Here is a 15,259-nt window from a genome sequence, read left to right as displayed (position 1 = left end):
AGGCCTGTGGTTAATATAGATAAGCAAAATGACTAACAGAACTAACGGTGTCACCTCCAGAGGTAAGCATGCAGAATTCTGCCAAAGACCACCTCCTTGGTCTTGAGAAACACAAAATGAAGATTGCTCAAACCCTCCCAAATGGGGGCTTGCAAACCCCACTCCCGTGAGTTGCAGCCGTTCTATGAAGTGGGCTGCCAGAAGCATTGACTAACGGTGGGGTTTCCTAACCAGACAGGAAAAAATGGGCCTTCGAGCATCAGGCAATTTTTTGGGGCAGGTGGGTTCATCCTTCCCATGTTATGTGGTGAGACAACCAATGATTTAGTCACTTAGAGGCAATGTGATGTGGTTGGAAAAGTACAGACTTCAGGGTCAACTGGGTTTTTAGTCTCATCTCCTTGACCCAGTATTAAAGCCATCCTGGGAAAGCCACTACCTGTTCTGAGCCTCAGTTTCTTCTTCTACAAAAGGGGGTATGAATACCAACCTCATAGGATTACTGTGACGATTAAGGGACTTACAGTAAAGTCCCTAATGCACTGCTGTGTGTAAAACAGCATTCAGGCAATTAGACTGGTGATCATCATGTTTCTTAAAACCATTTTAAGAATCTGTTTTGAGATGTAAAGGTCGTAATTATAATGACATTTTCTGAGCACTTACTACATGCTAGGCACTATGATTAGCAGTGCATATGAAACATCTCATTTTAGAGCTCTCATCATTTCCATTTTTACCATTGAGGAAACAGGTTTGGAGAGGCACAGTAGCTTGTTCAAGGCCACATCACTAGCAGGTGGTGGAGACAGCATTGAGACTCAGGCAGTCTTATTCTAGTCAATGCCCTTGAACAGCATTAAATGTACACATGTAAAGTCAACACATTTTCCTCTTCTATTGCTAGTTCATGTGCATTTTTAAGGACCAAGATTCCCAAAATAATTTTCCAACTGAACAGCCTCAGAATGATGGCTCAATGACCATAACCAGATCCTACAGCAAGTGATGGCCTTTTTCTGGGTAGCTCCGTGTGGCTTTCCACCCAGCAAGATCTCTGAGGTCATATGATTCCTGGAGTCTATTTAATCATCTGAAGAAATTACAGGATTCTAACTGTAATAACTCCTTACGACTAGTTTTCATGTGGCTGTTCAGGTATACTATCAGTTGAATACAATATGATACAGATTCCAAGAAATGTACAGATTACTAGAAACCAGTAACCCTTTAGCTTTTCAGCTGACATTCAAGGAGTACAGCCTGAGGTGCATACAATTTTAAAATGCACATGTTGACTGATAGAGGCATAAATCGTGGCAGGAGCATAGGGTCCACCTTGCCCTTTAGAAGTGAGCCTTAAAGGATACCTTCTCAGTTATGTAAGGTGCTCAAGGTTATACTTAGAAGATAATATTTTAAAGTATTTTGCATGTCTATTAAGTTTTGTATTACCACCCCACCTTTTATCCCACAGAGGTAAACACCCTTAGATGCTACAAGGGACGCTGATATTAAATGCTGGACTGAATCCATCAGGAAATTTGGCATTGGATCTTGGCTTAGCTTCTGATTTTCTTTGCAGCTTTCTGTAAATCACCTCCCCTCAGTGTCCTTATTCATAAAGTGGAGAGAACAGTACAAACTTTATGTTAACCTTACAACACGTTTGGGGTCTCAAGTGAGACACTAGATATAGTAGACTTAGAAAAGGAACAGAGCTCTGTCATTTCTAGGTGCATGTCATTATTCTTAGGGTCATGCAAGGCTACTGGCTAAGTAAAAATCAGAACCTATACTTTGGAGACCCAGGGCAGTATTCAGCTATTCATGAGATAGGCCTATGGTCTATGGCGCTACAAATTTTGAAAAACTGCTGAGAGTCAAAAGCAATGGCTACAAATATCATTAACTAAATCAGGCCTAATCTGACCAATATCTAAGATGGTAAATTTTAAAACCGAAAGTAAGTTGTCCACCAAGCTGTCAGATATATTCTCAAAAATAACAGAAACATCTCTTTGTATTTTCATTAAAAATGAACTGGACCTAAAACTCTTAAAAGTTTCTCACAAGGCTCTAGCTTCCTTAGCCAATGTGTCCACCTTACCTGAGCTTGCTTCCTTTTCTTCACATTTTTTTTTTTAAGCCTTCTTTTTAAAAAGCAAACTTCACTACAGGGAAATATTGATTTTTAACTTACATTCAGGATAATTCATTAGAGGTAACACATTTTCTTCTAGTGATTGGATCAGGAGTTTAGGGCACCTATATAGACCAGTCCCTCCTGGCATGGGAAGTAGATGACCAATAAATACAAAAACAGATAAACTGAACAAAGCTGCATCGAAGATTAGAAGAAATAAGCTTAATGCTCATATCATACCACATTTTTCATCCACAAAGTCTACAGCCATGTGAACTAAGTTCCTTATATTTCACAATTAATGATTATAGCCAGCAGGATCTCACGGATTACGGATATTAAAATTAAACATTTGCCACCCAACTCAAATCCCCATGTCATAAGAAATAGCATTAAAAGGCAGTATTATACTAACAGACAGCAATATTATAATCCCTGTGGAATATTTTCAAAAGCTTAAAATAGATCATTTAAAAAAATAAAAATACATTTTTAAAATATCATTTTTTTTTTGCTTTCATTGGAAACTACCACAAATAAAAAATTACAAATCACTTAAATCTTGAGTAGAATTTTTATTTACTTTTAAGAGAATGCTTATTTTTGCGTATTTTTTTACTCAGTGCATGGTATCAAATGTACATCAACGCCGCTTGCCCGTTCTCCAGGAGCCTTTTCCTAAGTGGCTTTCCCCAGTTCACTTGCTGCAAGGATAGGAGTGAATGCCAGAAGGCACTTGCCAGTGCCATGCTGTGTGCACTGTCCTACCCATGGCAAATTCAGAAGGAACAGCCATTACATACGGCCATTAAATGTTTAAAGGGCGCAGGTGCTCTGTTGCAAAGGCCTTTGAAGGTCAACAAGTCCTGTTTTCCTAGAAAGGCCTCTGGATAGATCCATTTTTCTTTTTATTATAACCACATTCTTTCTACAAAGAAAACAATCACTCTTAAAAAAATACTTTCAGAGGAATTAACAGTCAATGCCTAGTTTATAAACAATTATATAATCATGTTTTTCAAAAGGCTGACAAGTGAATGCTATTTTTTAAACATTTACGAATACTGATGACACCTACTGGTGGAAAATATATTTTAGTTAACTGCTTATGGAGAAGCTAGGCCTACAAGGGTTAGCCGCCTTTTGCACTGATAGTGAAACCAGAAAACTACCCCCTAAACTCACTTAGGTCTCTTTTTCCAACTTTGCCAGTTTCCATTATCAGAAAATGATATGCTCATCAATGAAGTCAAAAGATATCTCTGCCTCAAAGTGTATAAAGCATACTTGATTTAGTGTTTAAATCAAACACTAAAAAACAAACAAAAACCCCAATGGTGATAGCTGAAAAATATTTACCAACTATTTCCAAAACTATTCCAACCCCTTCCTTACTTCTCACACCAGGATATCCCCATACAAGGAAAATAAGTCATATTGTATAGTCTAGATCCAGCTACCAATGAAGAAAATTAATATTTGACATGTGATAAGTTTCATCATATTTATGATATATAGACATATCAATATTCTATGTATAAGAATAAAATTAAGCAGGCAAGTTTTACCTAAGCCTTTAGCTAAACTACTCAAAAACACAGGACTAAGTGATAGTAGGAAGGGACTGGTTAGAGTCCTCAGCTATCCTCACTCTTTGGCCCACTTCAATTTATTAATTACATTGGCTATGCCTTTCTTCCTTACAAAAGGAGTTAGAGTGGGCACCAATTGTGCTGCTCCTATGCTCATGAAATCAGGAAGTTCCCACTGAAAAAATATTATATTCATTCCAGGCCTGACCAACCTGAATTCTATGCAGGTGCTGCCATATCAAACCTTAAATAAGACTCCAGATGCCACTAGGGCCATCACATTTTCACAGCTGCTGGCAACAAAAACTCTTTGTGATAATATTAAACTGAGCTGGGCTGTGGGGTTGGGTTTAGGTGAGGGAGAAGTTAGTTTGTGCTCAGCTTATAGAAAGCTGAATACAACCAGAGACTGTTTGGAGTCCTGTCAGCTTGGAGCAGCTCTTGCTAGAGGAAATGAATCTTTGATGGTGTGCTCCTGAATATACATGATTCAGTGAGCCAAGTGCATACAGCTGAGCAGACCTAAGGAAGGCGAGTGGGTGGAACCTCAAGAATGCTGTGACAATGCCGGATGCACACCTGCTTTCAGCCTTTCCCCGGTGGCCGTGGTGATGTTTGCAGAGTGAGGTGTGGGAGAGTGGAAAGCTCCCAGATACACGCATGAGTGGCAATGACCACCTGGGTCCTGTGGGTTCCACTGCAGCTTGACCACAGCAAAGCTGTAATCTAGTGAAAGCGACTGTATTCCCTAAGACCCTCTAAGAGAGGGATGCTTTCTCCTCCAGCTGAACCCAACCTTTAAGACCACTGAGCCATGTGCCAGAGAAAATAACACGCAAGAGGAAAAGGCAGACTAAACATTACCTGGGAGCACTCCTTCACATCGCCCGCAAGGCACAGTAAAGTTCCCAGAAAGAGAAATGTTTCCAATGTTCCAAGGCAGCTTTCCATTGCCCTGAGGACTTTAATTCATTTTCAAGATCCATGTGGGAGACACTCCAATTTACTCATTTAGCCCTAGCCCCTCGGCTGACTGACCCTCACTGGCCACAGGTGATAGGCAGAGGTGCTGTGTCCTGTCTTTGCTGCCAAAAGGCTGCAAGGCCAAGTCTGACAGGTGAGAGGGCTGGAACTTCCCTCTGCTCTCCCATCCCAGGCAAAAAGAAACTCGCTTAAAGGGTAGCCCTTCCCTGACACTGGGGCTTGCTCACAAGTAGGAGAAAGTCTCTCTGAGGGTCCAGACAGAAGATGAACAGTCTGAGAGCCCTGCAAAAGCAAGGAGGCGGCTGCTTCCAGACCGGCAGGTAGAGGGACAGGGAGAGAGGGGGCAGCTAGTGTTTGGTCCACAGAGAAAGAGCTAGAGAAAAGGAGACAGGGTGAGAGATGGCGACGGGAAGACACAAAGAAGACGGTGTGAGATATGTAGAGAAAGTGACACACACGGAAAGTGAGAGATGGAAACAGAGACAGTGACACCGGGCGGGCGCCGAGAGAGTGGGAGATGGAGGGAGACGAGACAGGCAGATGGCCCCTAGAGGTCCAGGTGCAGGGCGCGGCCCTACCTCGGCGTCCTTGGCCGGACCGCTGGCCGGGGGTAGCTCCAGGCTGCAGTTCGCCCGCTTGACCGTGAGGTAGAAGGGGTAATCCTTGGCCACCATGGCGGCTGCCGGGCCTGCCCTTTGGGATGTCACCGCTGACCCTAGGCGACTACAAAACTCCCAGGCGAAAGGGGGCCCCAGCTCCACGATGCCGGGCGGCGGCGGCGACACGGACACCGACAGCCGGCTTCCAGCCGGGCGGGACTCGACTGGGCTCCGGCGCCGAGTGGGCGGGGCTGTGCCAGCCACGCCTTGATGGGCGGGGATGGGCGGGCCGCCGGCTCGGCACCGCCCCACGCCCACGTGCCGCCGCACGGACTCCTACTGGAGCTGCGAGGGGCGTGGGGCGGTCCCGAGGGTGGAGAGGGACCTCTCTCTCCCAGCGGGCCTTCCACTCCGAGCGCCCCCGCGGAGCGTGGGCCGCGATTGCGGGGCTGGCGGACCCCGTGATAGGTCCTTTCGGGTTCTTTGGCACTCTCCGGTGAGAGAGGCTGCGGGTAGAAAGGAGGCTGGGGCGAAACCGGGCGACGGGGAGAAAGGAGGCTCTAGTGACACCCGGCGGCAGGAAGGAGCCTGGGGGAAAAGCGAGCGTTGTAAAAGCCCACGTTAGAAAGGGGTGGTGTTCTCTCTTGCCCTCTTCCCAGGCCACTGCATGCTTTTTTTTGTTTTTGAGACGGAGTCTCGTACTCGCTCTGTCGCCCAGGCTTTTTTTTTTTTTTTTTTTTTAAATGAATGTCACTGGAGTATAATCTACAAATGGCAAAATGAACCCATTTTAAGAGTACTGTTTGTTGAGTTCTGACAAATATAAACACCCCTATAACCACCTCCACAGTCGGTATACAAAACATTTCCACCACCCCGGAAAGTTCCCTGGAGACCTTTCCCTTTGCACCCACTTTTAAATTTGACTAGGGGCCGGGCGCGGTGGCTCAAGCCTGTAATCCCAGCACTTTGGGAGGCCGAGACGGGTGGATCACGAGGTCAGAAGATCGAGACCATCCTGGCGAACATGGTGAAACCCCGTCTCTACTAAAAAATACAAAAAATTAGCCGGGCGAGATGGCGGGCGCCTGTAGTCCCAGTTACTTGGGAGGCTGAGGCAGGAGAATGGCGTAAACCCGGGAGGCGGAGCTTGCAGTGAGCTGAGATCCGGCCACTGCACTCCAGCCCGGGCGACAGAGCGAGACTCCGTCTCACAAAAAAAAAAAAAAAAAAATTTGACTAGGATGTTCAAAGGCTGTCTGACACTCAAGGGCAATCTGACAGGGTGTCCTTCAAGTATAAAGCTCTGCATGGATGACCCGGCACTACCACACCTTTCTGGATCCTTTTTTGAGAAACAATGACACTGGAAATACCCAAGAAGGCGATTGATTATAAGGTTGTTTGCACCAGCCCTGTCTGGGGCAGTAAAAAATAAAAAGTAGCTGGAAACAATGGTAATATATCCATCAATAGGGAGTGCTTAAATAAAGTTTACTCACTGTGTAATACTACTTAGCAGCAGTGAAAAAGGAGATGGGTCTATGGATGTGGCATGGAAAGATCTCCAATGTATTAGACTCAGTTTAAAAATAATTGCAGACTAAGCACAATACAATACCATTTATGTTAAAAAAAAATACAAGTTTACCACAGAATATCATATATTTTCTATAGAGACATATTTGTGGGTAAATAGCATTGAACGCTGTCTAGAAGAATCCATAGCAAGCTTTTACCAGTTCCCCTATGGCTGAAGGGAGGCACCTGGGTTTAAAGAATTAAAGATAGTGAACAAAAGGGACTTAAGCTTATAGCTCATGTTGTAAAATTTTTTGTAAGAAAAATACAGCCGGGGCAGCAGTGAAACCCTGTGTCTACAAAAAAAAAAAAAAAAAAAAATTAGCCAGGCATGGTGGTGCACACCTGTAATCCCAGCTACTCCAGAGGCTGAGGTGGGAGGATCACTTGAGCTGGGAGGCAGAAGTTGCAGTGTGCCAAGATCATACCACTGCACTCCAGCCTGGGTGACAGAGATGCTGAAAAAAAAAAGAAAAAATAGAAAAGAAAAAGAAAAAAAGAAAGAGAAATAGAGAGAGGAAGGAAGGAAGGAGAAAAAATAAAAGAAAAGAAAAAAGAAAAGAGAAAAAAAAAATTGGCTAGGTACAGTGGCTCACACCTATAATCCCAACAATTTGGAAGGCCAAGGCAGCAGTGTAGCTTGAGGCCAACAGTTCAAGACCATCCTAAGCAACATAGGAAGACCCTGCCTCTACAAAAAATTTAAAAATTAGCCGGGTATGGTAGTGCATGCCTGTAGTCTCAGCTAATCCCGAGGTTGAGGTGGGAGGACTGCCTGAGCCCAAGAGTTCAAGGCTGCAGTGAGCTATGATTGCACCACAGCACTCTAGCCTGGTGACAGAACGAGACCCTGTCTCAAGAGAAAAAAAGAAAAATATCTTCATTCATGGCACTACTTGGGACATTATAGCTTTTTTAATATTAAAATTATATCTTTTTCTTTTCTTTTCTTTTTTTTTTTTTGAGATAGGGTCTTTGTCGCTCAGGCTGGAGTGTAGTGGCGTGATCTCAGCTCACTGCAACCTCCTCCTCCTGGGCTCAAGTGATCTTTCCACCTCAACCTCCCAAGTAGCTGGGACTACAGGCCTGGACCAGTGTGCCCGGCTAAGTTTTGTATTTTTGTAGAGACAGGGTTTCACCATGTTGCCCAGGCTGGTCTGCAACTCCTGAGCTCAGGCAATCCACCTGCCTCGACCGCCCAAAGTGCTGGGATTACAGGTGTGAGCCACCATGCCCAGCCCTAAAATGATCATCTCTCAAAAGTTATTTTGTAGACTGCACTGATGAATCTTTTTCCTCTTCATGTGGAAAGTCATGACTACATCAGGTGGTAATCTACTGAGACATTGTCTTTTGTTTTTACTTCCTGAGGATACAGGGGATAGTGGGAATGGTGATATCTAGTCCTTGTTTGCATGTTCTTTGCTTCTAGCTGAGGTCAGAACCCAGCAGTTCCTACTTCTCAGGCAGGACACCTGATAATACACAGCTCTTCATCCCAGGTATCAAATCCACACCCTGGCACTAAATCCACTTACTTTCCTACCCAGCTAGTGCAGACAGACTGCCTTTGGAGGCAGAAAGAATCAGGCCCAGTGTAGCCAGCCTGTTATTACCACACATGTAAATGAAGCTCCTGAATGAGTAGAGGTTCCAACTGAAATTGAAGAGAGCACCTGAGTTTTTTTCCCTCTATAGACAACCTGAAGCAATGGGAAGAAAACTGCCTAAGAAGAGGTATGGGGCAGGAAAGAGCACCTCAGAACCACTGATTTTTCCTATTTGTATTCCTGAACACAACTTTATCATTTTAGCCTGAGCTGTGCTGATGGGGAGCTCACACAAGTGCCCCAAAAGCTTAGCCAAGCTTGGTGGGGGTGTGAGAGTAACCTCATCTCCAAGTAGCCCCTGATTAACTATGCAGCCAAAGTCAGGGCCAGAGGCAGAGACATGCTTCACTCAGGGCTTGCCTGGTCACCAAGAACCTGTGCCCAACTACTTGAGCCACTTCTTACTCCCCTTCCTCTTCCTGCTCTTCTGGCCCTCACAGTCCACTATCTCAACTAGAAGACGCTAGCCATCAAAGCCACTGGCTTTAACCCCCAAAAGAGCTTGCTGGACCTTGTTCTCCAGTTGGAAAATGTACTTACAGCACCTGGTGAAGAAAATAGTCACCCTGGTGAAGTCTGATAGCCCTGGGACTAGGTTGCTCATCACAGTATCCTTAGGGCCAAGCAGGGAGTCTGACATACCATAAGTCCAGTGTAACAGTAAACAAACCCTAAGAAATATGTTTATTTTATTTTATTGTTTTGAGACAGGGTCTTGCTTTGTTGCCCAGGCTGGAGTGCAGTGACACGATCTTGGCTCACTGCAGCCTCAACCTCCTGGGCTCAAGCAATCCTCCCACCTCAGCCCCTCAAGTAGCTGGGACTACAGGCACATGCTACCACGCCCAGGTAATTTTTGTATTTTTTGTAGAGATGGGGTTTCACCATGTTGCCCAGGCTGGTCTTGAATTCCTGAGCTCAAGTGATCCGCCCACCTTGGCCTCCCAAAGTGCTAGGATTACAGGCATGAGCCACTGTGCCTGGCCTCCAAAGAAATGTTAAAGTGCAACTTAGGTTGAAGCCCAACTATTGCAGAGCAATGAACAGTCATATTGATTGATGAGAAGGCTGCTGTATCCATCTTCTCTTAAAACATTTGTTTGCTCTCCTTAAAAGATACTGGAGCCATAAAAATCAATAAATACACAGGGCTACACAACATATGTATGGCAAACATATCTCTTTTCCACTATACATGCTAGGCAAAGAGAGAGAGACAGAGGCAGAGAGATTGCTAATGGCCTGTAACAGTTTAAATAGTGCTGCAAAAAAGCATAAGCTACAAAAGGAAAGATGGGAATCTGGAATTCCCTTGGGTAGTCTGATTCTTCCAAGCTTCTTATAGCATGAATTTCTCACCACCCAGAATAGGATTCTGGTGTTTATAAACATATATTTTTGGTACAACAAAGCCTATGAACTCAAGCCAGCAATTTTGGGTGTATACAAGCCGTGTATATGGTCCTTGAGGCATTTAATGAATTTTCAGGAGTATTTTTGACCTCATGCAATTTCCACCTTGGTCCCTGACTTCAGCACCTTTCCCATATGTAATGCACTGCTCCACCATTGACAGATTTGGGTTTTGTGCAATCTGCCTGGGACTCTATCTGGGGGTGTCCGTGACCAAAGACTGTCAGAAAACAGGCAGCGCTGCAGGAGGGCTTCCAAGCATATCCCTAAGGTTAGTGTCACAGTTGAGGGAAGCTGGTCCAGCCCTGCAATGCCGCCAAGCTAAGTGGCCCCAGGAGCCCGGCACTCCCCATTCTGCCTGTGTGTGTGTTTATGGGTTTAGGAACAACACTGCTCTAACAGGCAGCTTCACTCAAAGAAACGGCACAAAGTGTCTTTCAGAACTTGCCTTCGGCACAGCCCGTTATAATCCTATAAAATGCTTCACAGTTGGGCAGTGTTCCCTGCCAGCCAGAAGCCTAGAGACTGAAATAAAGAGGGCTGTTCTGCATTTGCAGGAACTGTGCCAAGCCCAGGGCCTGTGGTCTTGCCTGTGTTGAGCGGGGGTCATTTGGGCTGCTGATGGAATGGTGGGCCTGAATACAGAAGCCCACCACTGGTTATTAGCCCCTTTTAGACTTGCAGACAACCAGGCAAGGCTTGGAGACCATCTGTCAACTCCTTAAATCCCAGTCCCATGACTGGGAGCAGAGCAGGCTCAGCCTGAGGATAAAACCAGAAACTAACGTGGCTGTGACAACCTTCTCAGCAAACAGGACAATGCTTTGTCCTGTTAGCGTTATATTTTAACATGAGGAATAGCGAGTTCTATTTTATTTTATTTTATTTTATATTTTATTATATTTTATATTTTATTATTTTATTTTATTTTATTTTATATTTTTGAGACTGAGTCTTGCTCTGTCGCCCAGGCTGAAGTACAGTGGTGTGATCTTGCTCACTGCAACCTCCGCTTCCTGGGCTCAAGCAATTCTCCTGCCTCAGCCTCCTGAGTAGCTGGGATTACAGGTACACAACACCACACCCTGCTAATTTTTGTATTTTTAGTAGAGACGGGGTTTCACCATGTTGGCCAGGCTGGTCTCGAACTCCTGACCTCAAGTGATCTGCCTGCCTTGGCCTCCCAAAGTGTTGGGATTACAGGTGTGAGCCACCATGCCAGGCCTGAGTTCCTTTTTCTTTAAAGGCTTGTTCATCCATCCATTCATTCATTTATCAAATAATTAGTGAATGCTTATTACAGTCAGGTGTTCAATTAGATACATTTCTCCCCTCCTCTTCTCCACCAGTTCCTGAACTTCTATGCCAGGCAGGCGTTTAATACATAGTTGCTCAAAGAATATGGCCGATTTTAAAATGTGGCCTTTCAATTGTAATCTATGTGTTTACATTTGAAGGAGCTCAAGGAACAGTAGCTGATCCCCCAAAGCCTGGGCCTCCAATATGTGTATCTCCATCTGCTTTCCCTGGTATCTGAAGTCATCTCTTTCTACCTGCAAATGTGGCATGGATGGTGTAGGTATATGTTGGGCACATGAGTGTTGCAACGCCTTTTCCCTCCCCTTCCATTTGGGTGACATTCCCAGTTAATGCAAGCCCCCCTCTCCTCCTCTAATTTCAGTTTTGATGGGGAGGGAACCTGAAGAAGTTCTGGCAGTGAATTCTGACAGATCAGGACTGTGATTTACTGCTAGACAGGTAAAAATGGCATGAATGAAGCACTGATCATCTCTAAACTCATACCAGTATTACTATTCTCCCTTTGCCTGAGGAGCTGTCCACTGACTCCAGTCTAGTTTTACAAAAATGTATCCCTGGGCCGGGCACAGTGGCTCATGCCTGTAATCCCAGCACTTTGGGAGGCCAAGGAGGGCAGATCACCTGAGGTCAGGAATTCAAGACCAGCCTGACCAACATGGTGAAACCCCGTCTCTACTAAAAATACAAAAATTATCCAGGCATGGTGGCAGGTGCCTGTAGTCCCAGATACTTGGGAGGCTGAGGCAGGAGAATCACTTGAACCTGGGAGGCAGAGGTTGCAGTGAGCCGAGATCGTGCCACTGCACTCTAGCCTGGGCGACAAAGTTAGACTCTGTCTCAAAAAAAAAAAAAAAAAAAAAGTATCCCTGGATATTCTAAAGCTGGAAGTCTTAATTCTTGCATTTTCTTTAAGGTCTCATTTTCTGAAAAACTGGTTAAAGGAGAGAATCTCTCTCTTTCTCCCAACTGCGCTAATCCTGTGGATTATCAGCTATAAAGCAAAAAGTAGTAATAATAAATTAGCCAGTCACAGTGGCTCACGCCTGTAATCCCAGCACTTTGGGAGGCCGAGGCAGGAGGATTACTTGACCACAGGAGTTTGAGACCAGCCTGAACAACATGAGACCCCCATCTCTACAAAAAAAAAAAATCAAAAAATTAGCTGGATGTAGTAGCATATGCCTATGGTCCCAGCTACTTAGGAGGCTGAGGTGGGAGGATCCCTAGAGCTCAGGAGGTCGAGGTTGCAGTGAGCCATAATCATGCCAGTGTACTCCAGACTAGCCAACAGAGTGAGAATCTGTCTCAAAATAATTAATTAATTAAAATTAAAATAAAAAATTAGCTATGAAATTAGCAAAATTTTATTTTTCAAAAAAAAATACTGAAGTGTTTTGTACTGAAACATCATAAACATTTGCTAGCCTCTGGTTCATAAGAGCAATGCTTCTCAACCAATGGTGATTTTACCTCCCAGCAGATATTTGGCAATGTCTGGATATATTTTTGATTGATTATCAGTGGACAAGGCCAGGGTGCCATTGGCATCTAATAGGTAAAGGCTAGGGATGCTGTTAACACTTACAATACACAGAATAGCTTCCCATAACAAAGAAGTAGCAGGTCCAAAATGTCAATAGTGCCACTACTGAGAAACGCTGTGGTAAACAGAGAGTGGCACTGAAATATGGCATTAGAGCCAAGGGAATCTGTGGGTATTGACCTCAAGGTATTTTCACTTTAGTTTTTGATCATTGACTGGTATCAAATATCAGCTTAGGCTTGGTGGGGCAAAGAAGAAATGCTTGAGTGCCAAGAAACACCAGAATAGGGCAATGAATCAAGTCTTCCCTGATGCCCAGACCTGACCCTTGGCTGAATAACAAATTCCATAAAACACAAGACAGACAAAAGAATAAAGAGGAATATAGGAGTAAGAGAGTGAGGGGACAGAAAATTGTCTTAAACTGCTTCAGGTACACAAATATACTTTAAAACAGCAGTGAAAATTAAATTTCAGTGAAGTATAACAAAGAAGAAAACAGGGAAGAGGGAATTTTTTTCAAGTCTTATTCTTTCCCAGGACAACCTTTGCCACTATATTTGTTTTGGGGGGCAGAAATGCAAACTCGGTGATTAAATAAAAACCCCAAGGGGTTTAATTTACTATTTTCTTGATATATGGTGTTTCTGGATGCACGGCTTGTATAAACAAAAACCTGTCTCACTCAAGATTTTGCAGTAAGAATCCTGACCTTCTCCAATTTGAACTTATACCTATCAGCAGGCTTGTTCTGCCCACAGAATTAATAAAACATTTTCTGTGTACTACTAGAGTATCTTTGAACTTTATGGAGAGTCTGCCTTTGTTTGAGAGTATTTCATATTTGGGGGTTAAGGATTCAATAAATATGTTATATTTAATTTTTAAAATTTTTTAACTTTTTTTTTTTCCCTTTGTGACAGAGTCTCACTCTGTCGCCCAGGCTGGAGTGCAGTGGTCGCAATCTCAGTTCAATGCAACCTCCACTTCCCAGGTTCAAGCAATTCTCCTGCCTCAGACTCCCAAGAAGCTGGGATTACAGATGTGTACCACCATGCCTGGCTAATTTTTGTGTTTTTAGGAAAGACTGGGTTTCACCATGTGGGACAGGCTGGTCTCGAACTCCTGGCCTCATGTGATCTACCTGCCTCGACCTCCCAAAGGGATTACAGATGTCAGCCACCATGCCTGGCCATATATTTATTTAGTTATTTATTCCCCTCAGGCTACAACTAAGGTATTCATGTTCATTTATGTGGGTTTCATATACTAACCATTATTCAGAGAAATTAGAACCTAAAATGTGCAAATTCCAGCTTTGGATATTAGAGGTGTTTTCTCTTCTATCAACTACAAACTCAGTAATCGAAGTACCATATTTCGTCAAACCTAAGACTGTAATATGTGCTATTATTTTATGTACTCTCTAGAAAGAAAAATAGGCTGGGTGTGGTGGCTTACCCCTGTAATCCCAGCACTTTGGGAAGCTGAGGCGGGCAGATCAGTTGAGCCCAGGCGTTGGAGACCAGCCTGGGCAACATGCTGAAACCCTGTCGCTACAAAAAATAGAAAAAGTAGATGGCATGGTGGCACACATCTGTACTCCCAGCTACTCGGGGGCTTGAGCCCAGGAAGCAGAGGTTGCAGTGAGCTTAAGACTGTACCATTGCACTCCAGGCTGGGCGACAGAGAGAGACTCAGTCTCAAAAAGAAAAGAAAAGAAAAGAAAAGAAAAATATTGCCAATTAAATTATATGATCAATTGTAAGACCCTTGGCAATTCCAGAGAAGTTAACATGTGGAGGAAAATGTATAAAACAGCAAAATATGGCAGTATTCATATCATCTGGCCTGAATTTGAAAACCCATTCATTTATAGAAAAATGACTTCTGAGGAGTCAGGGACACTTCCAGAGGCCACCTGCTATGAAATTGACTAAGAAGTTTATCAAATCCATATATATCCCTGAGCCCCACTTTGGGTCCAGTGAATTGGAACCTTTGGCAGCAGACCCAGAAATCTGTAAAACACCCTCAAAAAGCACTGTTTGAGTAACATACATTGTGTTATGAATCAGAATGATCAGCAAGCCCAATAATGAACCCCTCAGCCACAGGCTAGAAATGCTCTGACCACAAATCTTCAGTCCTGAGGTGCACAGGGGGTAATTAGCCCAATGGCTGTAGCATCAAAACCCAGAATGGGCACAGGGAGCCTCTTAACTTGTTCATCCAAACAAACATGCACTGAGGAACTACTGTGTGCCACACCATGCTATATACAGTTGGGTACCTCAAGGATATGATGAAAAATCGACAAATCTATACTCCGAGTAAACTACCAAGTAAGCCACCCACTAGGAGATGTGTTCTGGCTCTTGGGACTTGATTTACAATCTGGTATCCAAGGTTCCAATTTAAAACATGTTTATCTTCATAGCCAGAGGGCATGACAGCATTTACGTTTTTTT

The 15,259-nt window shown here is 43.9% G+C and overlaps 1 protein-coding gene across 7 annotated transcripts in view; it reads right to left on the bottom strand.

Annotated features, from left to right (window-relative positions):
• Window positions 1-15,259, bottom strand: part of ARHGEF3 (Rho guanine nucleotide exchange factor 3) — a 340,100-nt gene that overhangs the window by 70,499 nt on the left and 254,342 nt on the right. The window contains exon 1 of one of the 7 annotated variants that reach the window (XM_003894268.3): window positions 5,301-5,560. The exons of the other annotated variants lie outside the window; for them this stretch is intronic. Within the exon in view, the coding sequence (XP_003894317.1) occupies window positions 5,301-5,396 (96 nt within the window). The 5' untranslated portion in view covers window positions 5,397-5,560. Of the gene's footprint in view, window positions 1-5,300; window positions 5,561-15,259 lie in introns of those variants that run through there. 7 annotated transcript variants of the gene reach the window in all.

Source organism: Papio anubis, chromosome 2 (genome assembly GCF_008728515.1).
Source record: "Papio anubis isolate 15944 chromosome 2, Panubis1.0, whole genome shotgun sequence".
NCBI classification, from domain to species: Eukaryota; Metazoa; Chordata; class Mammalia; order Primates; family Cercopithecidae; genus Papio; species Papio anubis.
The sequence above is the reverse complement of the archived record's forward strand: the minus strand, read 5'-3'. Positions and strand labels throughout refer to the sequence as shown.